Source organism: Mus caroli, unplaced genomic scaffold, assembly GCF_978045245.1.
Source record: "Mus caroli unplaced genomic scaffold, Mus_caroli_1 scaffold_2, whole genome shotgun sequence".
In the NCBI taxonomy this organism is placed as follows: Eukaryota; Metazoa; Chordata; class Mammalia; order Rodentia; family Muridae; genus Mus; species Mus caroli.
In genome coordinates this window covers 95,340,221-95,366,170 of record NW_028227257.1, presented here as the reverse complement: position 1 = coordinate 95,366,170, position 25,950 = coordinate 95,340,221, and the positions used below count along the sequence as shown (strand labels likewise).

Below are 25,950 nucleotides of genomic sequence, written 5' to 3'. Positions count from 1 at the left end.
CCTTCCCTGACCGGCAGGGCCCTCCTGCCTGCCCAGCTGGGAAGCAAGTCTCCAGGTACATCGTGTCCTTTCCAGCCGGACAAGCATTGGTTTTCACCCTTGTCTGGGGAACTGTGCCACATGAGAGTCAAGAAATGAGTACTGATCTGATTAGGAAGCCTCTCATAGTTCCACTCCACTCCATTAGCCAACAGAGGGGGGCGGCGGTGGCGGCTCTGAGCTCCTTTTTAAATCACCTTATGAGTCAAGGGTCTTACAAGGCTTGAGATAATAGAATGAGGATCGACTTTCTAGGGTAGAGAGTGGAAACTTGAGTCAGGATTGGAGAAAATGAGTTGTGCATGTTTGTGAAGTTAAGTGTGAGAAGATTCTGGCAAGGGAGGGCTACACCACTTTGTGTTTGGTAACTGTATTTAAAAGATCTTAAAGGAGACATAACAGGAGGGAAAAACTACCCCACTTGTCACAGCGGCTCTCAATCAGAATTTATCCACGTTGGGGTGGCCACGTCGTTTGCCGCTCTCAGGAGGCTCAGGTGTAACAGGAAGACTCTTCAGTCCGCCAACGGTTCCCTTCGTGCTGCCCGCGCTCTATGGTGCTGTAATCAGTGTAGGCTCAGGGAAAGCTGTCCAGGGCGGTTTCCTCTCTAGGCAGTCATCTCGGTGGCGCTGGGGTAAAATTGCATCAGTTTCGCCTAAATCTGAATCAGGACAGCCCCTTATTTACAAGGTCATGAATAATTATGTAGGATCTGTGCTTGTTTGCATACGGTGCGCCGGACTCTGCTTCAGCAACGTTTTCCTACTCCCGGTTTCCTACATGAATATTCATGAGCAACATGGGGGCGTGTCTCTGGGCGGAGCGAGGGGAGGGGCCCCGGGGTTTGCACTGGCTCGGTCCCGCGGTGACGGTGGCGGCGGCGGCAGCAGCGGTCACTGGCGTCGGGGTGCCTCGCTGAGTGGAGCCGGTCCCGGGGGAGCGCGTGAGTGCGCGGCAGCCGGAGGAGGCGGGGTCTGGGGATGGGGGCGGGGAAGGGCATGGAAAGAACCCGGCGCCTAGCAGCCGGGACCTCAGATTGGGGCGGCAGCGGTGGGAGGGGGTCACCAGGAAAGTTTGCGAGGGCCTGGGGCTCTCGGGCGCTGCGGAGCTGGCGCGTGTATGTTGGGGTGGAAGGCGTCCGTGCTGTGAGCCAGAAGAAAGCGGGGAGAGGCAAGGGTGGGGCGGGGCCGGGGGCGGGCGGAGCTGCTCGAGGGACCCCCTCCTTGCCCTCACCGGCCCCCTTCCCTGGCTCCCACGGCACGCCCCCATCCACGCTAGGCCGCCCCCACCGAGTCCTCGTCGCCAGTCCTCGGTCTGTTCCTTCGCGGGCTGTTTGGCATCTCGCTCAGTCTTCGGCTGCTGCCGCCCCCTCCTTCTCCACCCTCGTCTGCTCCTCCTCTTCGGCTAGCCGCTCGGTGTCCGTAAGCTCCCCACGGAGGCCCTCCAAACAGCCCCTTGCCCTGGGCTGTTCCGTCTTCCTGTTGGCCCCCCTCTTCCAACACTTAGCCCTCCGGATCGCACTAGCTGAACATCCAGTGGTAGACCTTTAGGGACGACCCTGCTTGCCCTCAGGCCCTTCTGAGTGCCTGTCCAGGGCTGGGGCTCCTTAGCTCCTTTCCATTCTTTGGGGGCAGCCTCTACTCCCAGGGCTGCCTGGTTTCCCTAGACCACTAAGGGTGGGGAGTTCTTGAGGTACTGCGATTCTGCAGCTTATGGCCATGGCCTTGGTTACCTGGGGCTCCTGGCTGGGGCCTGTGTACTGTAGCCGCCTCCCCTGTTGGGGACTCGGAGCCTGTTTTCATCTCTGCAGCTCTTTCTAACCTCAGAGGTGTCCATCAAGCCCCTATCTCAACCCCAGGTGAGAGGGTTTTTCTGTTTTGGACTAGTTTTTCTCCATTTCTAACCACCTTCACCATATCCCTTGTAATAATGTTCAAGGACAAGCAAGCAATCTTGTATATATTTTTAATTTAATTTTATTTTTCTGTAATCTCTCCACCCTCAATCTTTATTCACCCACATACAAGGAAAACAGCCCCTGGTAGTTGGCTGATCAGCCGATTGACATTGACGGAGTTAATGTCTGTACCCTCTTTAAATAAGCTGGGACAGGATCAAGCGGATGGGGATATCTTTTGCAAAGGCTGGGCACCACAGGTCTTTTAGAATTGAGAACTGTCTTCTCAGAGCAGCTGGAGTGGGAGGGGAGCTTTGAGGTTGGAGAGGGTTGGGTTGCCCTCCAGGGCTCTCTGCATTCCATGTGTTTGGCATGTCTCCCTTGCTCTTGAACCAGAGGAGCAGTGCTCACTAGTCACCAACAGAGCCGGAGGGGGGCTTGTGAGTGGGAGGGTGCTTCAGCAGCCAGGGTGGGAACTGAGGGGGTGGAAGGCCTGAAGAATTTGAGGTGGGGGGACATGAAGGAATGGTCTAGAAATGCAGCCTAGGGTAAGGGGAGAGGTAGGTAGAGGTGGTTACCAAGGATTCTAGTTAGCTCATGGGAGACACTGAATGGAGTCACATTAATAATGGCCAACTGTTACTTACCACTTCCAGGCTTGGTATTTTGCATGCATTGTTTGGCTTGAAACTCATTTAATACTTTTTTTTTTTTAAATTTAGCAGTGTGCCTTAGACTAGTCGCACAGTTCTGAAGTGACAGACCCATTTAGTTGTAAGATCTTACAATATCAGCTCCAGAGGCTCCTGGCACAGGCTACTACCATGTGGCTATCATCTGGTTTAATTTCTTCTGACCCCTCAAAACTCCTTTAGGGTGCACACCCATTCCCATGTCACAGGCTTTTGCAGGTCCCTCCCAGACTGTCCTGGAAGGGGCAACCCCAGGGAGTTTTCCTCTCAGTTACACCTCCCACCCCTCATGCAATCAAGCCCAGTCTGTCCTCCCTGCCCATCCTGGGCCGGCTCCTCCTTCCCCTTGGCTAGGCCCTGGAAATCCAGTGGGAGGCCATTGCTATGGTAACAGGACTAGGCCCTGGCTTTACCTCATCAAATTCCAAGCTGAAGCCAAAACGATTGAGAAATTAAAGGGAAAAAAATGTATTCCAGATGCTTACTTTTTATTTCTTATTTCCCTGTGTTTGGATGAGACAGCTCATGAGTGCTGGAGGGGGGCAGGGATGTGAAAGGAGAATGGGGGGGGGGCGGGGTAGGGAGCCACTCCCAGCCGTGGAGGGAGGGAGGAGAATGGGAAGAGGGGGGCCGGCTCTGGGGCGGAGCCCCAGGTTGGGGAGGAGCGGGTTTTTCCCGTCTCCCATGAGGTGATTCCAGAGACTTGAGAGTTTCTGGCCTTCTTGCTCTGCTCAGAGTGGACACCTCTAGTGGGGCTCCCTGACCCAAGAGGGTTGCCTCAGGAACTGTAAGTAGGGTATCACAGGAGGGAGCTTGGGGGTGGTGTGGGTGGAGGTGGCTCCCTCCTGTGCTGGATCATTGAGGTTCAGAGCCAAGGGTTGGAGAGTCCTGTCAAGAGTTGAGGATGTGGCTGTGGGAACCTTCCCGGCCTCCCCCTGGAGTTCTCTCTTCCTGTCCCACACTGCCTGGGTTAGAAATAGACTTCCTTGGCTAAGCCTGTTGCCTTTCTCAGCTTTCCCTTCTCCACCTCTCCCTTTCCTGGGTCTTCAGTCACTTTGGCCGGCTCACACTGCTTCCTATTTCTCAGGCAGGGTGTGCCCTATGTGATGAAAGGATCCACTCTCAGGGAAGGCACAGCCATGGCTTCCCCACTGCCCCAGGATATGGAGGAGGAGCTGGCGCCTGTTGGCTCCGAGCCAGGTACCAATGGGTGCTGGGTGCAGGGTGGGGCCATTGGCTGGGAGGAAGGCGGGGGGGGGGGGGGGTAGAGGCTGCACCCCTCTTCTGTTCCGGCAGGTGGCTTGAGTGACAGTGGAGGTGAGAGGCAGTGAGTCTGAAATGAGTGCTCAAGGGCCTTGGCATCTGGTGGGAGTGAGGTAGAGCCCCAGCAGGTATGGAAGCAGAGCCTTTGAGACAACTCCAGGGAGCCTTGGAGGAGGAGACACTGAGGCACAGAAGGAGAAATGGAGTGCCCTTCTTTCTCCCTGTCTAGACTTTTTAAATGCTTAGCTGAATGAGTGGGTGATACAAGATTCTATTATAGAAGGTTGTGGCCGTGAGTAATTCCCAAGGTCTTTTATTTGGCATTACAATGCCTTATATAGAAGGTGGATTTCTGCCCTTTTTTTTTTTTTTTCCTTCTTCCTTCCTGTGGCAAATTTACTTCTGTTTGACATAGGTCAATAGAAAGCTTGCATTCCTGATAATGAACTGGATGACTGAGGTGGCAAGAGGAAGAGGTGCAGCAGGGAGACAAGGGGAGCTCAGCTAGGGTCAAAACTTCATTATGGAAATGTGGTGTAAAGAAATAGGGCTCAATCGGGTTCCCAGGCTGACTGTATGGTGAGGCCAGGCAAGTGGGTATGCTTATCAGCTCCATTCATTCATTTGATAGGAACCTGTGTTAGGAGCAAAATAGGATGCTAGAGGGATAAGGTGTCAAAGCCAGTGTTGTAGTAGTTTGGAGAAGGTAGGCTATATAATGGGATGTGAAAAACCAAGGAAGCCTTCCTGGAACAGGCGGTACTGACATGCATCTAGAATGATGGGTTCCAAGGTTGGAGTGTGGAAGATTCGGTGCAGCAGGAGTCACAAGAATTTATGTCTCATGGTTCTTCTGACAGTTCCTAATGAATCCTTCCTTCCGAAAGGTGACCCACGAGCCAAGCCCCCTGTCAAGCCCAAACCCCGGGGCTTGCCTAGCAAGCCAGCTCTGCCTGCCAAACCCAGCCTCCTGGTGCCTGTTGGGCCTCGCCCTCCTCGGGGTCCCCTGGCTGAGCTGCCTTCTGCCCGGAAGATGAACATGCTGGCAGGACCTCAGCCCTATGGGGTCAGCAAGCGTCCACTCCCGTTTGCACCAAGGCCTTCAGCTGAAGCAACCACTGGAGGAGAAGTTACCCAAGAGTCTGGGAAGGAGGATGCTGGGAAAGAAGACTTGCCCCCTCTCACACCCCCAGCTCGGTGCGCTGCCCTGGGAGGTGTGCGGAAGGCCCCTGCCCCTTTCCGTCCCTCCTCTGAGCGGTTTGCAGCCTGTACAGTAGAAGAAATTTTGGCCAAGATGGAGCAGCCACGGAAAGAGATCCTGGCCAGCCCTGACCGCCTCTGGGGCTCCCGCCTCACTTTTAACCACGATGGCAGCTCTCGATATGGCCCCAGGACCTATGGTGCCTCCTGCCCCAGAGAGGAGGATAGTAAGTCCCTTGCCAAAGGACGGTCCCAGGAGGGGACAGCAGAGATTCCTGCAGAGTGCCAGGAAGAGCATAGCAAGACTCCTGAGGAGAGGTAAGGGCTAAGAAGAGTTTGTATAGTTCCTTGAAGTCTTAAAGGGGCTTTGGAGGAAGTGGGCTCCAATTTGGGTTATCATCTTTACTGTCAGGTTACTTAGGTGAATTCAGGCAAACCCAGGCTAAGTCCCAGAGCATCTCTGTAGCAAATAGTGGAGTTACTTCTCTCTGTGTGTGTTTGTGTGTGTGTGTGTGTGTGTGTTTGTGTCTGTGAGTCTGTGTCTGTGGTGCATGTGCAGTGTCAGGAATTGAACCCAGGGCCTTGTTCATGCGAGGCGAGTGCTTTATCATTGAGCTACATCCCCAGCCCACTGTAGTTCTCTTTACAGAGTTGATACGTGTTATGCTAGAGAGGCATACTATTCAGCAGACTAGTTTGTAGTCTATTGAGTACATATCCGTGCTATTTGGAGGAAGGGATTGATAAAGTCCATTTTAGAGATTGGAAAATCAAGGCTCCAGAGTGACTTCCTGGAGTCTCTCAATTTAAATCCCGATGTGTATGATTCTAAAACCTGTGGTCTTAACTGCTAGGTCTCATGTGGCAGAGCACCATGCAGGGGCCTCAGGGAGGGGTATGTTGGAATCTGTACAGTACAGATTTCCCCTCTGAGGAGGAGTGTGATGCGCTTCAGCTAATTTCTGCATAGAGAATTCTTCTATTTGGAGATATTTTCTCAGTTGCACTTCTTACCCATAGCCAGCCTGCATGTAAAGGAGGCGCTCCTTGGGTTAGTGGACACATGGTCTGAAGGGACATGAGGGATTTGGCCACCTCAGGCTTTTCAGGACAAGAGAGCACCAGCCTGAAGAATGCAGAGCTAGGCCCAGTGGTTGGCTTCCCTCTCCCACTGTGGTGGCCAGGCCTGTTGTGGTCTGCACTGAGCCTGGAGCTGAAGGCCCTGCCCTGCCCTGCCCTGCCCTGCCCTACCTTACCACACCCTCCAGCCTGCCCTTTTCTCACTGGAAACACCTGGTGGGTGTGCTGCAACCCCAGGACTAGGGCTGCCGGGAGGCCGTCCTGCTTCCCAGCCTGGATGCTTCTCTCCATCTGAGAAGGGTTCAGTTTTAGAAAGTCACCCCCACCCCCAGTCCCCAGTCCCCCAGGAAATATCAGCAGGGCTGCTGGGACCAGTTGCATTCTGGCCAGAGAAGAACTTTAATCCCTCAGGGACTAGGAGAGGAAGACATTATCTTCTTGGGAACCTCTGAGGGACCTGGACCCACCCACATGATGCTGTTCTATAAGAGAGGGGGGAATTTAACCCTGTGTGTACAGGAAGGGAGTGGGCATTTGCTCTGCAGGCACAACCTGGCTCCTTATCCTTAGAGCTTCCAGACCAACTTCAGGAATAAGTCCTGAGGTTTTTACTCTTTGGGTGGCATTAACATTGCTTAGGAGGGATAACTTCCTCCCTTTCCTATTTTGGCAACAGACTTCAGCATTCTTTTGTTTTGTTTTTGTTTTTGTTTTTGTTTTTGTTTTCGTTTTTTTTTTTTTTTTTTTTTTTTTTGAGACAGGGTTTCTCTGTGTAGAGCCATGACTGTCCTGGGTCTCCCTTTGTAGACCAGACTCAAACTCACAGAAATCAGCCTCCCCTGCCTCCCCAGTATTGGGATTAAAGGCGTGCGCAACCGTGCCCCACCACCCCACGAGCTTAACACGAACTTCTTTACCTCCTCTTCTGTCTCTCTTCCTCTCAGGAACCTCACTTCCAGCCCGGCAATGAATGGGGACCTAGCTAAACTGGCTCGCTCTGAAGCACCTACCGACGTGAGTTGTCTTCGTGTTGTCAGTACAGCTGTGTAGAGTGGAGTTGGGGAGTCATCTGAGTTCACCTCTTATTCTCTCAGAGTTTAGATGGGGGAAACTGTGACCCATGGACTTGCCTGGGGACCCGATGCCAAGACTCAGATTTTTTTTTCTAAACTCCCAGGCCAGTGTGCCTGGTCATTAAGGAAGCTAAGTATGGTTGGTCATGATGATTAGGGGCAGTACTCATAATACTGCTAGCATCGACCAAGCCCCTACTGTGTGCTGTGGGCATGTCCTAGGGACATTATTAGACAATTTAATCCTTTTGGTAACAAAGCTAGTAGGCTTTTTCAGCCTCTTTTGAGAATGCCAGGACTCAGGCTAAGTAATTCTCTTGGCCTGAGGCAGGACCTGAAGTATCTGACTCTCTAATTCTCCCTGGCTATGCCTAGGTTCAGAAAGGGGAAAGTCTGGGCTTCCTATTCATTTCCTCTTATTATGAAGCCCAGTTTTCTGAGCAAACTATGTCAAAAATGGCCCTTGTTTGGAGAGCCATTGTCAGCTAGAGGCTGTCCCAAGTGCCCTGGAATAGAGCTATGAGTCTGTGTATGTGTGTGCTATGCATTGGAACACCAGAGAATAAAATACGCATTGTGTCTGTTGTAAGGACCTCACCTTCCAAAGGCAGGCAGGCAGGCAGACACTAAGATAGACATCCTGTAAACTGGCAGATGCACAAGGTGTTGCTGGGAGAACTGGGAAGGTCATGTGCTGGGTGAGGGTAGTGGGAAGTCCTCACTATGTAGGTCAGGTGCCTGAGGAACGGCACTCAGCCCTGTGCAGAGAGGCAAAGAAGCCAAGAGCTCTGGGGTGCATTGAGAGGACGACTAGGTGTAGTGAGGACCAGGAGGCAATAGTCTTGGCTGGTACAGTGGCCTGGAGGCCTCTATGGACTTTGACTTGAGCAAGAAGAAGATGCCACTGAGCAGTCTGAACAGTTACAGAAGTGGCATCTGATGGCTCCGTTGTAAGGAGACACGTTGCTTCCCAGGTTTAAGAACAGGTCGCAGGAAGGAGGTCAGATTAGCAGCAAGGACCAAGGGGATTGTTAGCTGGATCCAGGTGCCTTGACGGATGATAATGGTGTGGACCACAGAGGCATCCGTTAGGAAGTGATGTGGTCTGGATCAAATCTGTCGGTGACAAAGAGGGGACATTCAGAGTTTCTCCTGAGGAGGAAGGGAGAGAGCATTCAGAATCTAGGAATACCCCAAGGCATTTGGCCTTAGCAACCAGAATGGTGAGGTTCCCACTCACTAAGAGGGGGACCTTTAAAGGCAAAGCATAGCTGGGAGACATGTAAGGAGTTTGCTTTGGAGTCTGCTGCGCTCATGATGCTCTTTAGACATCCAAATGGGAATGTCAGTCGGATGATCGGATAGAGTATGACATTTAGGGGGAAGTGAGTGTGTCGGAAGGAAGGGAAGTCTTTGATGTTGTCAGTGTAGAGATGGTGGCTGGAGACTGACTCAGGTCACCAGGGGAATAGGTGGGATACTGAAGGGAAAAGGCCCAAAGCATAGCAATGGAGACAGGGAGAACAGCCCTAGAGCCTGGCTAGGCAAAGCGTGTGCCACTGCAGGACTGTGGCCACTGCAGGAGTGTGGCCACTGCAGGAGTGTGGCAGCAGCTGCTGGTACCTAGGTTGGGCTGCCTCCTTTGGTTAGCATCAATTGGCTGTAGCTCCAGGAATGTCCTCGGTGACCTTGGCAAGTAGTTAGGTGGAAGGCGTGAAGGAGAAAGCCCGCATTGGAGCAATCTAGGAGAGGTGAGGCAAGAGGAACCATGTATAGTGAAGGTAACCAATACTTTCAAGAAAACACATGGAAGCTAGAGATATGTGAGGCCAGAGTGGGCTCTCTTTTTTCTGTCTATCTCTATTGTTTCCTGTTAGACGGGAAAGTAGAGCAATTGGTGTGCTGTGGGAGGGATCCGGTAGGGAGGGAAAAGTCAGTGATGCAGGAGAGAGAGAGAAGGGGGTTGGCCTTAGCCTGGAGCAAGGACAGTGCCTGGTCACAGGAATCCACGCTCCTGGTGGTGGATAGGCAAGGTGCAGAGTGTTGGCTTTCTCTTCTGTTCTCAGAGAACCAGAAGCAAGGCTGTTAGCTGAGAGAGGATGGGAAGGAGGTGTTGGAAGCTTGAGGGAAGATGTTGTCTGTGGGGCATGGAATGGGGATAGGGTAGTGGTGGGTGGGTGTGGGGTGGGATGCAGTAGGTTGATGAGCACTCAAACCGGTTTGTAGATAGGTGATGAATCTGAAGGGAGATCAAGTGTCATTGCTATGTGTTTCTTCTCTAGCCACGTAGCTGCCCAGGTTCTTGAGCTGGCAGATAGCTGCATTTTAACAGAATGAGGAACAGAGGGAGGGCGTCGAGGGTTGTGAGAAAGGCAACTGTTGATGGTGGTAAAAGAGAGTTGAGGGCTGGAGTGGGGGTGGGGTATGGAGCTGCGAGGAGGAAGTAGGGTTCCTGACCCTTGCTTCCCAAAGGGATTGAGGAATGAGAGAGCTGGGGACATAAAAAGAATGAACAGGACAAATAGGAAATGGACTGGGCTGGTGGCCGACTTGAAGCTGAGACTGGAGATGGTGGTGATGAGAGTTATTGGGAAGGGCTGGGGCTAAATGGATGACCACAGAAGAGTGCAGGGAACGGAACCAAAGGATGCTAGAGAGCTGACTGCTCTCGGAACCACTCTGAATTGTAAAGGTGATGCTGGCAGGCTTTTGGTCATCCAATGACCACTGTTTTCAAAGAAGAAGTGGCTCTCAGGAGACTGATGGGATGGGGCATTAACGATACAGTTTAAAGGCACAGGTTTGGAACTAGATTATGGTAGAGGAGATTGGGGGTTGGGGTTAGGGGCTGGAAAAGAAGTAGATCCAGGAGGCGATGACAACACTGGAGGCAGTGGCTCAAGCGTAGGGGGGAGGGTTCAGAAGTTGGGCAAGTGTCTGAATTCATTCAAATTAAGTGGATTCACTTAGTGTGTTTGGGAGAAAGCAGAGTGGAATAGTGCAGGAGAACCAGGAGCCTGGTGCCACCTCTGTCTCCTTCCTTTCCCTGATGTCATCTCCTCTCTCTGTTCCCAGTAACCACAGCAGATCTTTCTTTTTCTTTTATACCGGGGGCCCATATGCACAAATCTTATTTAATCTTTATCTAACTCTGACATAGATGTTGGTATCAGTCCTAAAGTACACGTGTGAACCCGAGGACCGAAGAGATCCCTTGGAAATGAGATGTTCAACTTAGAGGAGGCAGTCCAGGGGCTGCTAGAAGCCTCATGCCTTTCAGGACTCCCCTTATTCTTTGCTTGAATCCACAGCCTCCGTACTCCCTTGGGTCGTACTGAGACCTGTGCTCAGACAGAGGATGGAGATCCATTCCTCCACTTGACAATCCTAGGAGATGCTCTGGGCTTGGAATGAACTTGTAGTGTTCTGGGAGCAAGCCCTCTCCCTTCGTTTCATGTACATAGTCAACATTTCCCCCTTCTAATATTTATAAACTGTGGGTCATTTGCCCAAGAACTGTAGCCTCTCGGAGGAGCACCTTAGGTGAGCCTTGGGATTTGAGCCACTGAAACAGTGGGAATGTTGCCAAGTGACTAGAATGTGGCACCTTTTCTGGGGTGATGACCTGGTAGAGGAGCTTGCTTGAGTTCACCTCCTGAGCCTTTCCCTGTGTGAGCTTGGACGCAGCTGAGAACCGAGTGACAACTCTTGATCTTTCTCTTGCAGGTTTCCAAGACCTGGGTCACCTTAAGTGCAGACCCTGTTTCAGAGCATGGCGACTCTTCCAGTGCAGTCCTTCTGGCTAACGTCTCTGTCCCAGCCTCGGAGTCTCCCCGGCTTTCAAGCCACCAGAGTTCTCCCTGCCATTCTCAACTTTCAGAAACCCAAAGTCCTGCAGCTTCTGAGGCTTCTTCCATCTGCCTCCCTGTGACTCCAGCCTCCCCCAGTGCAGCCTTGCCTGCTGAGCCTCCCGGCCATTCCCCTAGCTCAGAGCTACCTGCTGAGGCAGTCCCAGAAACCCTCAGCCCCAACAGCTCTCCTGTGGAGACAGTCTCAGGGCATCACAGCCCAGAGCAGCCCCCAGTCCTCTTGCCTCAACCCCTGACTGAGGGGGCTGAGTTGCAGGACACTACACGAACGTTCCCCTGTGGGGAGGAGGCAGCAGCCAGGGGTCACATGGAATCTCGTCCCAGCAGCCTGGCTCACCGCCGTTTCTCCGAAGGCGTGCTCCAGCCACCTAGCCAGGACCAAGAGAAGCTGGGAGGCTCACTGGCTGCTCTGCCCCAAGGTCAGGGGAGCCAATCTGCTTTAGATCGTCCCTTCGGAAGCGGGACAGAGTCTAATTGGAGCTTGTCACAGTCATTTGAGTGGACCTTCCCCACAAGGCCCTCAGGTCTGGGCGTTTGGCGGCTGGACTCCCCACCTCCATCTCCCATTACAGAAGCCAGTGAGGCCGCAGAGGCTGCTGAAGCTGACAGTTGGGCTGTATCTGGCAGTGGGGAAGGTGTGTCCCAGGTGGGACCAGGAACCCCACTAGCTCCAGAGAGCCCCAGAAAGCCTATTTCTGGGGTTCAGGGAAATGACGAAGGCATATCCCTACCCCAGAGAGATGATGGAGAGAGTCAGCCTCGGTCCCCAGCTCTTCTTCCCTCTACAGTTGAGGGCCCACCTGGAACACCCTTACTGCAGGCAAAGGAGAACTATGAGGACCAGGAGCCACTAGTGGGGCATGAGTCCCCCATTACTTTGGCTGCAAGGGAGGCGGCCTTACCTGTGCTAGAGCCAGCGCTGGGACAGCAGCAGCCAACACCCTCTGACCAACCCTGCATCCTCTTTGTGGATGTGCCCAATCCTGAGCAGGCATTGTCTACTGAGGAGGACGTGGTGACCCTAGGCTGGGCGGAGACGACCCAGCCCATGACAGAGGGTCAGGAACCCTGTAGCGTGTCTCCTGAGCCTACAGGCCCTGAAAGCAGTTCTCGATGGCTGGATGACCTCCTAGCATCACCACCACCCAACTCGGGCAGTGCGCGGCGGGCAGCTGGAGCTGAGCTAAAGGATATACAGTCACCAAGCACCTGCTCTGAGGTAAGGTGGACATAGGGAGGGAGGGATGGGCATCAGGGGTAGGGTGCAGGTGGGCTTCATTCTTTTAACATGGACACCACAGAGGGCTGTGCACCCGCATCTCATTATTTGCAGGTGCTTGCAGAACTGCCTAGGGCTGTGCTTAGGGCTCAGCTGTTAAGTTCCAGTCCTGACACCAGTTTTCGCTAGCTGAGCGGTCTTAGGAGTGAAACATAATTGTAACCTTTGCCCTTTCATAAAAGTGTCTGCACATGCTGCACACGCATACACGGGCCACATCAGCCTCAGGTATCTTCTTTCTTTTTTTTTTTTTTATTTAAAGATTTATTATTTATTTTTATGTTGTTAGAACTCTATCTGCATGTACACTCGCATGCCAGAAGAGGGCATCAGATTCCATTACAGAGGGTTGTGGGAATTAACCTCGGAAACTCTGGCAAAGCAGCCAGCTCCCTTAACTGCTGAGCCATCTCTCCAGTCCCCCAGGCATCTTAGTTTTTAAAGACAGGGTCTCACTGTATCTGCAGTTCACCCATTTACCTAGTCTGGCTGGCTAGCGAGCTCCAGAGATCCTCCTGTCTCTGCCTCCCCATCACAGGGATCAAAGACACTTGCCGAAGTCTTTTGGGTACTGGGGAGCTGAACTTGAGTGTCGGTGCTTGTGCTGTAAGCACCTTCATTACGTAGCCTTCTAGTGAACCGGAGATAGTGCCTCATGCAGTGTACAGCATTGCCAAGGAGACAACCTGTTATCCCTGGGCCTATTATGCAAGGGAACGTTGTGCGGACTTGGAGGGTTCATCTGCTAGGGTAGGTCTGTTACCTGGGCTCAGTTGGCTCTACCAGTTCTCTGCCCAGGTGTGAGTCAGGTACTTTGCTACTCTCTGCCTCAGTCTCTGTGTCTGTCAAAGGGTGTGATAGGCTGTAGCTCAGAGAGTGAGAGGATTAAATGAGTTAGGGCATGTAAAAGGACTGAGGTTAGTGTCGGGCTCATTATAAATGCTTTGTAAGTGTTGGCTTTTACAACTGGAATTCCCGTTGAGTCCAGGAGCTGTTTTGTAGACAGGCAGCTGAAGCCCAGAGGAAGTCGTGCCTTGTGCAGAGTTACCCAGCGAGTTAGAGTTACTAGCTGGGTCTAAGCCAGGACCAGCCCAATCGGCTCCGTGCCCTTTCTCCTACCAGACTACATTTAAGGGCTGGGATCCAGGTGGCTTTTGAGACATATTTTTTTTTTTCAGTCCTAGACTGGACTGGTCAGGGTGGAGCTGGAGGCAAGGAGGAGCTCCCAGAGGCCCTCTGGAGTTTGGAGGAGGAGGAGGGAGGAGGAGGAAAGGGTTAACACCACACTGACTCCTGCAGTAGGTGTGTCTGTCCCAGGATGTGGGTGACTCAATTGGCTTCTGGGCGGGGCTGCCAGAACTGCAACTGCTCCGGGAGGGAGCCGGGAGCGAGACCTGGACAGGCAGGAGCCAGAGCCGTCGGACAGGTCCTGGCTAGGGGAGCAGCCCAGCCCTGTGCCGGTACCTGGCTCACCCAGCAGCCCCAGGGTGGTCAGTGGGGAGGTGGGGGGGGGTGGGGTGGGGCATGGACCGGACAGGGGAGAGGGAAGCCGGCATGTCTGTCCTGGAACGGCTCCTGGCCAACGCGGCACTGCGGGACGATGCTGGCAGGCTCCGAAGCCTGGAGCCTCAAGCCCACCCGCCCTCTGGCTCCGGGGTGAGTCAGGGAAAGTTGGGTGGGGGTGCAGGGAGCCTTGTGCCCTTACTTTCCTGGGCTGACTGAGGGTGGAGTCTTCTGGGGAAGGCTGTGCAGAGGGGAAGAAGGGCCTGGGTGTTCATTGGTGCTAGAAGAGCTCTGGGTGGTGTTAGGTCCTTGGTTTGCAAGGTAAATTGTAAGTCACTTGCCCTTCTTTGACAGTGCACCCCTCCTCCCAGTCCCAGGTTTAGGCCTCTCCTTCAGGCAGGACCTCTCCTGGCTGGCAGCCAGGGGTTGCCCAAGGCCTGTAAACATGACCACAGGACTGTCCAGCTGCGCGTGCATGTGCGCCAGGCTGTTTTAAATGGCTCTTGATTGATCATCACACAAAGGTCCCATGTAGTAGGAATTCCCTGTTTAAGAATGAGGATCCTTAGGCCCAGAGTAGTTAAGTGATTTGCTCAAGGTCACACAGCTGAAATCCTGGCAGCGGTCTTCTGCTAAAGTGGGGCTCTGAGGCCCTAGGTAGCTATCACTCTCAAGTTGGAATGACTCCCACACGGATTAACTCTAAAATTCTTCCCTCTCTCCCTCCCTCTCTCTCTTCCTCTCTCCCTTCCTCCTTCTCCCTCCCATCCTCTTTCTTTCCTTTCCTTTCCTTTTCTTTTCTTTCTTTCTTTCTTTCTTTCTTTCTTTCTTTTCTTTTTTTTTGTCTTTTCTTCTTCCCCTGTTTCCCAGGGACTCCTTGGCTGGGCCCAGAAAGACCTGCAGAGTGAATTTGGGGTTGCTACAGACTCACACCACAGCAGTTTTGGTTCTTCTAGCTGGTCTCAAGACACTTCTCAGAACTATAGCCTCGGGGGCAGGAGCCCCATTGGAGACCCAGGTCTTGGGAAAAGAGACTGGAGCAGCAAGTGTGGGCAAGGGTCCGGGGAGGGGAGCACTAGGGAGTGGGCCAGCAGACACAGCCTTGGCCAGGAAGTGATTGGAATCGGTGGAAGCCAAGACGAGACCGAAGTGCCTGTCCGTGAGCGGGCAGTGGGAAGGCCGGCCCAGCTTGGTGCTCAGGGCCTGGAGGCTGATGCACAGCAATGGGAATTCGGGAAGAGGGACTCCCAGGACCCTCACTCCATCCACGACAAAGAGCTCCAGGACCAGGAGTTCGGGAAGCGAGATTCCTTGGGTTCTTTCAGCACCCGAGATGCAAGCCTTCAAGACTGGGAGTTTGGGAAGAGAGCGTCTGTGAGCACCAACCAGGATACAGATGAGAATGATCAAGAACTGGGGATGAAGAACCTCTCTCATGGCTACAGCAGCCAGGATGCTGAAGAGCAGGACCGGGAGTTTGAGAAGCGAGATTCTGTACTGGACATCCATGGCAGCCGGGCCACAGCTCAGCAGGACCAGGAGTTCGGGAAGAGTGCTTGGTTCCAGGGTTACAGTAGTGGTGGTGGCTCAAGGGCGCTTGGCTCACAGGAGAGAGGCTTCGGAATGCGGTCTCTGAGCTCAGGGTTCAGCCCCGAGGAAGCTCAGCAGCAAGATGAGGAGTTTGAGAAGAAGACCCCAGTTGGTGAAGACAGGTTTCGTGAGGCCAGCAGGGATGTGGGTGACCTGGAGGAAGGAGCATCTGGGGGCCTGCTGAGCTCCAGCACACCTCATTCGCGAGATGGAGCTGCCAGGCCAAAAGACGAAGGCAGCTGGCAAGATGGTGACTCCAGCCAGGAGATCACAAGGCTGCAGGGGAGAATGCAAGCAGAAAGTCAGAGCCCTACCAATGTAGACCTGGAAGACAAAGAGAGAGAGCAGAGAGGCTGGGCTGGGGAGTTCAGCCTCGGTGTTGCAGCCCAGTCGGAGGCAGCATTTAGTCCAGGGCGGCAAGACTGGAGCAGGGACATGTGCGTGGAGGCCTCTGAGGGTAGCTATCAGTTTGGCATCATCGGCAATGACAGAGTGAGTGGTGCTGGCCTCAGCCCTTCGAGGAAGAATGGAGGTGGCCACTTTGTGCCTCCCGGAGAGACAAAGGCCGGGGCTGTGGACTGGACTGACCAGCTAGGTCTCAGGAACTTAGAAGTGTCTAGCTGTGTGAGTTCTGAAGGCTCAAGCGAGGCTAGAGAGAATGTTGTGGGACAAATGGGCTGGTCAGACAGCCTGGGCTTGAACAATGGAGATCTGGCCAGGCGTTTAGGAACTGGAGATTCTGAGGAGCCCAGGAACATGGGAGTTGGGGAAAAGGACTGGACTTCCAGCATGGAGGTGAGGAACAGAGATTTGCCAGGGCAGGCAGAGGTAGGAAGGCACAGCCAGGCCAGAGAGAGTGGTGTGGGGGAGCCCGACTGGTCAGGGGCAGAGGCTGGAGAGTTCCTTAAGTCAAGAGAGCGTGGAGTTGGACAGGCAGATTGGACACCTGATCTTGGATTGAGAAACATGGCCCCAGGAGCAGGCTGCAGCCCTGGAGAGCGCAGGGAACTTGGGGTGGGTCAGGTAGACTGGGGTGACAATCTAGGCCTGAGGAATCTGGAGGTGTCCTGTGACCTAGAGATGGGAGCCTCTAGGGGCTGTGGAGTTGGGCAAATGGACTGGGCCCAGGACTTGGGACTCCGGAACCTTAGGCTCTGTGGGGCCCCAAGTGAAGTTAGGGAATGTGGGGTGGGGAGAGTGGGCCCTGACCTAGAGCTAGATCCCAAGAGTAGTGGTAGTTTGTCCCCTGGTTTGGAGACTGAAGACCCGTTGGAGGCCAGGGAGCTGGGGGTTGGTGAAACAAGTGGGCCAGAGACACAGGGTGAAGACAGCTCGTCACCTTCCTTTGAGACTCCTTCTGAAGACACTGGAATGGATACGGGAGAAGCACCCAGCTTGGGAGCCAGGTAAGGTTCTCCATCTTGGGGCTGGGAGGGAAGGTGTGACTGCTCTTTAAATAAAGGGCCTCTCTGAGGAGGGAAACCCAGCTAGCTCCCTCCGTGGACTCTAGTGTTTGGAAAACAGAGTCCTTTAGGGCTGTGGCTGTTCAGTTCCACATTTTATGATGAACTTTGAAACACAAAAGTTAAATGCATTCTATTTTAGAAGATGAATGTAAAATTTGAGGTACCATTTTGGGCTTTTTCAATGAGTGAGTTATGGCTGTCTAGGGAAGTAGAATCTGCCACATCTTTGGTTTCTAGTGAGCTAACTCTCTGTCTCTCTCTCTCTCTTTCTCTCTCTGAGTTTGTGTGTGTGCAGGCACATATTTATAAGCTTCTGTGCCTGTGGAATGATACTACCTCTGCTGTCATCTCTGTCACTGTCTATCTTTTGGGGGACACATTCTCTCACTACCCTGAAACTTGCCAGGTAGGCTAGGTTGGCAGGCCAAGCAGCCCCAGGCGGGTCACCTGGCTTCTGCCTCCCCAATGCTGGTATTACAAGCATAGACCACTGTGTCTGGCCTTTTTTACTCCCTTAAAGCAAAGCAAAGCAAAACAAGACACCATGGGATCTGGGGATTGTGCTCAAGTGTTCACTCTTGCAAGGGAATCACTTCACCAAGTGATGTATCTTCCTAGTACGGTTTCTGCTGAGCTCTGTAGGCCTCAAGCTCTGATGGAAAATGAGCTTCTGGAATGCTTGCACAGGTAGTGGAAGCAACCCTGTGGAAGCCCAGGTTACCACAGCCTACATTATAGTGGACGGTGACTCTGCTTGTCTGGTCAAGGGGTTGGGAACTCAGGAATCTAGCCTGCTCTTGTCGTAGTACTGAGAAGAGTTGTGGCCGAGGAATCTGAAGTTGTTGAGAACCAAGTCCCGGCCCTGTGACCTTGACCCCCAACCCTTTTTCTTTTCTTTGCCCTGGCTGACCTCAAGACACTCTAGGTAGGCCATGCTGGCCTCAGAGAGATCAGCTTGCTTCTGCTTGCTGAGTGCTGGGATTAAAGGCATGCCATGTGGGAGGCAGGCTGGTAAGAACCAACCAGTCTGTCTCATGGCTGTTCTAAAACCAACCAACGTGGTTTCCATAGCTTGTGAAAAGGGTACTTACACGGAAAGGCACTGCTTCTCATCCATTAGCATTTTCATGCCGTGGGATTCGTTTTTCTTCTCTTCAGTGTGGAGAACGCTTTACCTTTTTCAGGCCCAGAGTGGGAGCTTCCATGTGGGAAGGGAAGGAGAGGGAGGTGTTGGATGGGGGCTGTTCTAAGTGGAAGGGCAGATGGCAGTGGGAGGGGAGCAGGAGGGACCAGGAAGGGGCTGGGGAGGCTCCGGGTGGGGATTGCGAGAGGCATTTGGCGTGGAGGTGGAAGAGAAAGAGAGCCCAGGGTTAGGAAGGGAGCTGAGGCAGGGTGTTCTCAGTCCACTCATCTGGTTGAGAGGAGGGATAGGGGACAGGGAGTGGCTGAGGTTGCAATGGCTGTCAGTAGGGGGTGGGAATTTGCAGATCTAAATGGTGGGGGCGAGGGGGTGTGTGTTCCTGTGCGCCTGGACTGGTTGTTGGACTCTGAGCTTCTGTTTTACCAGTGTCTGTGGGAGGCTCAGGGTTCCATCAGCAACAGTCCTGGCAGAAGAGAGCACAGGTTCCGTGTCCTCGGTTTTCTTCCCGGGACTTAGCCCTCTCTGCCTGAGTGTTCAGCTGTGCATTTTACTGCCCGGGTCTTCACGGCTGCCCCATGTGGCAGGAGAGGGACTTTGATCCTGGCCTCTTGTGAAGTTGAGAGATGGTGGTACCATCTTAAGGTGGTAGAGGCGCTCCCCTACTGATTCTTGGGCATCTCAAGTCTCTGTCAGGTCCTTGAGGTGCCCTCCACCTTCTGACTCCCTCCTATAACCACTTTCAGGTGTGGCCACCATTCAAAGCAGATTTCTAAGGAGTGGGGGTCTGCCGGCTGCCCCACTGGTGTTGTTTCTTAAAGAGGGAGAGCAGCATTCTCTTCTCTGTTTAGGATGGAGGGAGGTGGTTCCCTGCAGGCTTAACAGGACAGTGGCAGCTAGCTTGAGGATGGTTTTGATGATGAGGCTTCTGGAGGCTCCCACTAAGCAGCCATGTGATTTTTGGACACAGCTATGTGGTCATCTGAGCTTAGAATTTATCCCAGGCACAAGCACCTGAATCTCATTGTATATAACAGAAAACATGTTTCATCCACAGCTGGAAGGGAAGCACTGTTTGGGAGGGCCTGGGTATGTGCTGTGTTTCTGATACATGTCCTTTCTGGTATAGTACCATGTTTGGAGAGAGCTGTGTGCTCTGTGGCCATGCATGTGACTTAGTGTCAATATCTAGGACTTGAAGTTGAGCAAAGTTTTCTAGACTTACCTGACTAATGTCCGGTGAGGTGGTGCTCTGAGTGTCTGATGTGGGGAAATAAATACACCATGGAATGCTTACCTTTCAAGAAAAATTGGGCGATTTCCTTTGTATCAGGAAGCCCTTGAGAATGGGTCAGAGTAGTCTGGCTTGGGGCCCATCTGGTAGTCCTGATTCTCTACCCACCTCTGTGACCTCAGGTGAGTGACCTGAAGCACTGGCCTTTTCTCCTTAGGGTGCCCTTGGCCTTCTCAACCTCAGGGCCCATATCGTCATAGGTAAACTGAGGATTTACTCCAGGCACTCTTGGAGTTTGCATGAAGAAGGTTAACACGTGCAAAGTGATTGACCCTGCCTCTCCTGGCCTAATTGCTTAAACAAACAAACAAACAAACAACAAACCAAAGACAGAAACCCCAAAAAACTAGTCACCTGTATTTTTAATCTGTTTTGCAAGTGTGGATGTGAAGTGTCCATAAAGGGAGGCCCCTTGGGGATATTTTTGTTTCTGCCCTCATGTTGAACAAATACACTGTGAATGGCAGTCATTTGGTCAGACTGCTGGCAGGAATAACTATGATAAACTAGCATGTTGTGGGGGTGCGCTTGAGCTGGATCTAGGGCCATCTCCTCCTGGAGAGAGTGGCACTTCTGGGGCTGCCAGAGCTGTGCAGGATCCTTATTTTCTGGTCTCTTGGTCATTCCTTGCTCCTGCCCTTTGGACCCCACAATACAAACCCTTCCCAGCCAGTTTGAAATCTTTGTAGGCTCTAAGAAGACTCAAAGGTCATTCAGTCTGGCTACCGCATTTCAGGGATGGAGAAACTGAGGCGCAGAGGGAGAGTGTGGTTTACACAAGTTCCCACTGCTCGTGATTGTGAGTGCCTCTCTGTCCCTGTGGGCCCTAACTTTCTGAGTCCCCTCCATGTTCCTCTGTCCCTTCAGATGCATCATCCCAGCCCCTAGAACTGATGCTTCCTCATTCCAAGTCTTAGAGCCGGAAACACCAGGACAGGTTGCAGATCTGTCCCCTGAATTTGCATCAGAAGCAGTGGTAGAGAGTAGTGTTGGGCAGTTTGGGTGGTAGCCACATTGGGTGGCTCATGTGGAAGGTTTAGGTAAAGCGTCTTCTCGGGCGAGGAACCTCTGTCCAGAATGACAAGGACCATGGTAGCAATTTGTATCTATCAAGTATCAACTTTGTCGTGGGTACACATTCCTGCTAGGAAGCCCAGTAAAGTTCTGGGACTTTTATGGCTCCCATTTACCAGATGACGAAGCAGAGGCTTGGACAGGGCATGCAACTTGGGGCCGAGGCTGCTGTGGGTACAGGACAGAGCCTATGTCTCTGTAGGCTTAGCAGGCTCAGCACCCAGGTTCTTGTCCTTCCTGTCCTGCCAGGAAGCCCTTAGGTTGTGGATGACCTGGGCTCCCAGCGAGGGACGCTTCTCAGATGCAGAAGGCAGAGGCCCTTGGGTGGGTGTGCACCCCATCCCCCAGGACTCCGTGTTCCGCCCACCCTTAGAGCCCACTCGAGTTCCTTACTGCTTTCTGCCCGAAGTGGGCTGAGAGTAGATCTTTCTTTCTTAGTTGGTTCACGTCCTCCCAGTGGCCTTGTTGTCCGGGCTGGGTGGGGTACCATTGCTGCCGTCTGGTTAGAGTCACCTCCCTGACTCTAAGCTGGCTTCAGGGTGAGCTGGCTTTGGCTCCCGTCCAGACTTGCTCCCGAGTCCTTCGTCTTGCTGTACTGTATAGCCTCTGTCACCTCCTCCCTCCCTCTCTCCCTCCCATGCTGCTTTAATTTCCATCTGTCAGCAGCTTATGGGAGGACAGACTGACACATTTCTCCCTGTCCCTGTCTCTTCTTCCTGGTAAAGACTGACTCACCTGCCTGATTCTCTACCTTCTGCAGTATCGCCAGCTACTCAGCAGCCTGGCTTCCAGGCCTTGCCCACTAGCCTTCACTACCCCTGCTTGTGTTAGGGTGTTGCCCTGGGCTGTGTATGTAGGTGTGGCGAGTACCAGCACCCACCCACCCTATCCTAGGTGTTCGATGAGTGAGCATGTTTTAGGGAGTGGCAGCTGGACATGGTGTGGGTGGTACCATCGTGGTATTTATGCTTGCTCTGAGAGAACATTGGATAGAAGGCACACTGCTGTGCTGAAGTCCAAGGTGACCCTGCCTTCTCATCATTTGTGTGGTCTCATCTATGGGGCAGAGATGCTGGGGGCACAAAGACAAACCCTTGAGGAGCCCCCAGACAGGCAATGGAGACAAACACACAGGATTGAAAGTAGTCGGAGCTGTAGGTTAGGGCTCATGGCTCTCAGGGCTGAAGGGTTGTGTAAGCTTGGGGAGAGAGCAGATGGGCCCCTTCTTGGCTTATCCCAGAAAATGTGATCATCCAGGCATGTGCTCCTGAGTGGATCTTGAACAGTAGTAACTTAGGGCAGCAGTAATAAATGTTATTTCTGGGAATGTCCTGAGTGCTGGATGCTATGCTGACAGGCGTAGACTTTTATTTTTCTCTCACTAATGACTTTGTAGAGGAACACTGGGTATTCACAGGCAAAGGGAATCATGCAAGGGCTTAGGTACAGGTACTGTTCCTAACTCAAAAGTCTAAAACCCCAAATCTGAAACTTTAAAACACATTTCTTCAGATTCACATATTTTTAAATTTCATGTGTGTGGGTGGTTTGCTTGCATGTATACCTGGGTATCATGTGTGCATTGTCTGTGGGAACCAGAAGAGGGTGTCAGATCTCCTGGAACTAGAATTAGAAATGGTTGTTAGCTGCCCTGTCACCCCTTCAGCTCCATACAATCTGAAACTTTTGGAGCACAGCATGGTATCACATAGGAAGGCACACCCGGCTACAGTGGCGGGTAAGTCTGTACAAGGTAGATATGAGACACAGGTAGATATGAGATTTGGTTTAGGTTTTGTTTTCCTTCTGGGGCTAGGGAGACAGCTCAGCCAGGAAAGCACTTACAGACTTAACTTGAGTTTGGTCCCTGGACCCCAGGAGAAAGGCTAGATGTGGTAGTGTGGTATTGTGGTAGTCTCACTGCGCTGGGGAGGCCAAGAGGAGAAGGTTCCTGGGACTCCCTGGCTTGCCCACTTAGCTTACCTCAGTCCCAGGCCATTGAGAGATCCTGTCAAAAGAAAAGAGAGCAGGGCTGGTAAAAGTTCTTACTGTCTGTCAGTGTTAACTATCCAAGTTTCATCTAAGGGACTCACATGGTAGAGGCACACACGAGGAGAGGAGGGTGTTCTTTGGCTTCAACATACAGGTTCACATGCACCGACACACAAGGGATATGTGTGTGTGTTCTATGCATGTGCAAGTATTTTAAAACTTGGAAAAGCCCAGACTCTATAAGTAGACCCAAGCATTTTGATAAAAGCTGCCCAGCCTGTAGCATGTGAAACAAACCTGGACTGGGACCCTGCAAGCTACCAAGCAGCTCAGCCATTTCTTTGTATGCTGTATGCTTCAGGGAAGAGAAATGAGGTCTCACAGGTAGGTAGGTGAATGACTCTGGTTTCTGGCCTGTCCCTTTTCAGCCCCAGCAGTTGTCTGGCTCGCTCGCCACCTTCTGGCTCCCAGAGCCTTTTGGAGGGGATAATGACAGCCAGCAGCTCCAAGGGAGCTCCTCAGAGGGAATCAGCAGCTTCCGGCTCCCACATTCTGTTGGAGGAGGAAGGACTCACTGCAGGTGCCGGCCAAGGGGAGCCCCAGGAGCCTAGCAGAGCTCCTTTGCCCTCCTCGAGGCCTCAGCCTGATGGCGAAGCCAGCCAGGTAGAAGAGGTGGATGGCATGTGGAGTCTTACAGGGGCGGCTAGGCAAGATGAGCAGGCATCAGCCCCGGCCCCCCGGCGGCCTCCCCGAGGACTTCTGCCCAGCTGCCCCAGTGAGGACTTCTCCTTTATAGAGGTCAGTGGAGGGTGAGCTGGTCGTGGTGGACGGGCTGTTGGAGGGGGCAGGGTATGTGTGTGATGGTGACAAAGCCCCATTCTCAGAGCTTTCCTGAGCAGTCATGGGAGACAGACGTAGGCTGTGGGGTATCTCATGGCAACAAGAAACTGCAGCAGCCATCAATCAGCTCCTGGGTGATGTTGAGATGCTCCTCTGGGGTGAAGCAGGGCTCCGGGTCAGCAATGGCAATGCTGTTGCTATTGTTTTGAGCAGGACACGGAGATCCTTGATAGTGCCATGTATCGGAGTCGTGCCAACCTAGGACGTAAGCGGGGGCACCGGGCCCCAGCCATCCGGCCTGGGGGTACCCTGGGACTGTCAGAGACAGCAGACTCGGATACTCGGCTGTTCCAAGATTCAACCGGTACGATCAGTGTGTTAATTGAATGGAGTCTGTGTCAGTGTCTGGCTTGTGTGTGGGTAAGGGTAGTGTCTGGCATGTTGCTCAGGTCTCCATTCACGTTCCCTAACGTTTGCAGAGCCAAGGGCCTCCCGGGTGCCGTCTTCAGATGAGGAGGTTGTGGAGGAGCCTCAGAGCCGCCGGACACGGATGTCCTTGGGCACTAAAGGGCTGAAAGTCAACCTGTTTCCTGGCCTGAGCCCATCAGCCTTGAAGGTACCGTCTGATCATTCAGCACACACACCCAGCCATCTGGCCTGCCAGCCTTCTACCCAGCATTTCCAACCAACCAGCCATCCATACAGCCATGCACCTCATAGTCCCCTTTCCCATCTCTACTCTCATTGTGGGTTCTGGAAGGTTACCTTGTTCCTTGCTCGACTCTATGCAGTGTGCCAAGTTTGAGGGAAGAAAGAACAGGGTGTTCTTTCATCTCAGAGCCTCCAGGGTAATGGGTGGGGGTTGAAGGGTGGGCATAGTCTACACCCATGAATAGCTTAGGTGAAGGGCGAAATGTAGGAATAAAGGGGGGACTACAGCCATGGCCTGGCCTGTTCAGTAGAAGGAGTTACTTCCTGACCGTGGCTGGGAACGGGAGGTGGCTTGGGTAGGGTTTCTTGTAAGCAGCTTCTCCTAACCTCGAGGTAGGCACAGGAGTTGGCTCTGCGGTAGGAACAGACAAGTAAAAGCATAGGTGTGAGAAGTCACCCCTCTTTATTCAGCCTTGTTCACTGAATTTTGTTCATCTGCCATCTTTCTGATGTGTTCAGGGGTGAGGATCTGCTCTGAAAGAGACAGATCTTTGGCTGTCTGTAGAAGGTTCAGGCCTGGCTCAGGGGCTGCACACTCTTGGGAAAGGCCTGGTCTTTTGAAAATTGCTGCCTGTTTATATTTCATCTGTGTCTCCTAGGCCAAACTACGCTCCCGGAACCGCTCAGCTGAGGAAGGGGAGGTGACAGAGAGCAAATCAAGCCAGAAGGAGTCTTCCGTCCAGCGTTCTAAGTCCTGCAAGGTCCCAGGGCTAGGGAAGCCCCTTACATTACCCCCAAAGCCAGAGAAACCCTCAGGGTAAGTAACACTTGTAGGTACTTTTTTATTTCCTGGGCTTCGGGTATTATCCTCAGAAGAGGAAACCTATTTTATAGAGGTGGAAAACTAAAATTAGTTGCTTCATGTCACGTAGGGGCATCCAGACCTGCAACTGAACCCCAGACTGCCTCTTTTGATTAGAGGGTAGCTGTTCTCACCTTGTTCAGTTTCTTTAAACTTTGCTTTTGCGACCTTTGTACTCTGCCTTCCAGGTCAGAAGGATCGTCGCCCAACTGGCTGCAAGCCCTGAAGCTAAAAAAGAAAAAGATCTGATCAGGGGCCAAGGTGAGGATGTGCTTCTGGGCTTGGGGGAGAGTAGCACCTGGTATGGAGAACTTGGGAGGCCCTGTCCTGTGCTCTCTTCTAGCCCTTAGCTCTCCTCTTTCTGTGAGAGGTTGGAGGAGACAAGGGAGACCTGGTTAGGTCCTTGGCTCCTCTAAGTTTATTCCTGAGGCTGGTGTTTATCCTGGCTCTGAAGGGGGGGGGGGGCTTCCATCCCTGCCTGTATCCTATGTGTTGGACAGTCTTGCAGGTGCTGCGGTTGCCCCTATGTGTTGAGCTAGCCTGTGCAGCTTAGAGCTTCTAACCTGAGGTCCTAGCAGGGATCTCCTCAGCACTGGGCTCTCATGAGGGAATCAGGATGTCCAGAGGGCAGAGGAAGCAGGGGCCTCATCTCTTCTCTGACCTTTGTCCTCTCTTCCACCCAATGCAGGTCTTTCCCATTTGGCAGTCTCAGGCAGTGCCATTCCTGTGGGGTCCCCAAGTGAGGAGACAGCTGGAGCCCCACCAGGGCTCAGACTGCAGCCTCCTTTCCCCTCCACTTCTGAGGAGTGTCTGGGAGGCACATTTATGCACTTTGTATCACCGTCCCAACTTCTTGCACCCCTTCAGCCCCCAACTGGATTCCCGTCCCCAGTGGTGGGAGGTCTTGTCCTTCCCTCAGTCTCTTCCCTTTACCCTCTTTGCTTCCATCTTCCGCCTCCCTTGGGTTTTCTTTTGATACCAATTTATAGCATTTTTATAAAAGCCTTTGATTTTTGTAATGGGTGGGCCCCCACCCCAAGACCCACCCCAGGTCTCCCTCTGCCCCACTAGGTGCCCCACAGAGACCAATGACATTTTACCACTTGAAACAATGAATAAAGTTTTTTGGGAATTGGTGTTGTCCAGGA

General features: G+C 52.8%; 1 protein-coding gene across 5 annotated transcripts; it reads left to right on the top strand.

Annotated features, from left to right (window-relative positions):
- The first annotated feature begins 870 nt into the window (after positions 1–870).
- Cnot12 (CCR4-NOT transcription complex subunit 12) lies at positions 871–25,950 on the top strand. Of its 5 annotated transcripts, none has more exons than XM_021186340.3 (12): positions 871–982; positions 3,716–3,828; positions 4,779–5,409; positions 7,116–7,185; positions 10,971–12,332; positions 14,766–16,891; positions 22,878–23,247; positions 23,503–23,653; positions 23,769–23,905; positions 24,600–24,757; positions 24,991–25,063; positions 25,491–25,950. In XM_021186340.3, the coding sequence occupies exons 2-11, from the start codon at positions 3,735–3,737 to the stop codon at positions 25,049–25,051; spliced, it is 5,160 nt and encodes a 1,719-aa protein (XP_021041999.1). In that variant the 5' UTR covers positions 871–982; positions 3,716–3,734; the 3' UTR covers positions 25,052–25,063; positions 25,491–25,950. The 5 variants fall into 5 exon arrangements, with proteins under 5 accessions (XP_021041999.1, XP_029329756.1, XP_085690841.1 ...); XM_029473896.2 differs by having other exon boundaries at positions 899–982; positions 3,720–3,828; XM_085834715.1 differs by lacking the exon at positions 871–982 and adding an exon at positions 1,475–1,897 and having other exon boundaries at positions 3,720–3,828.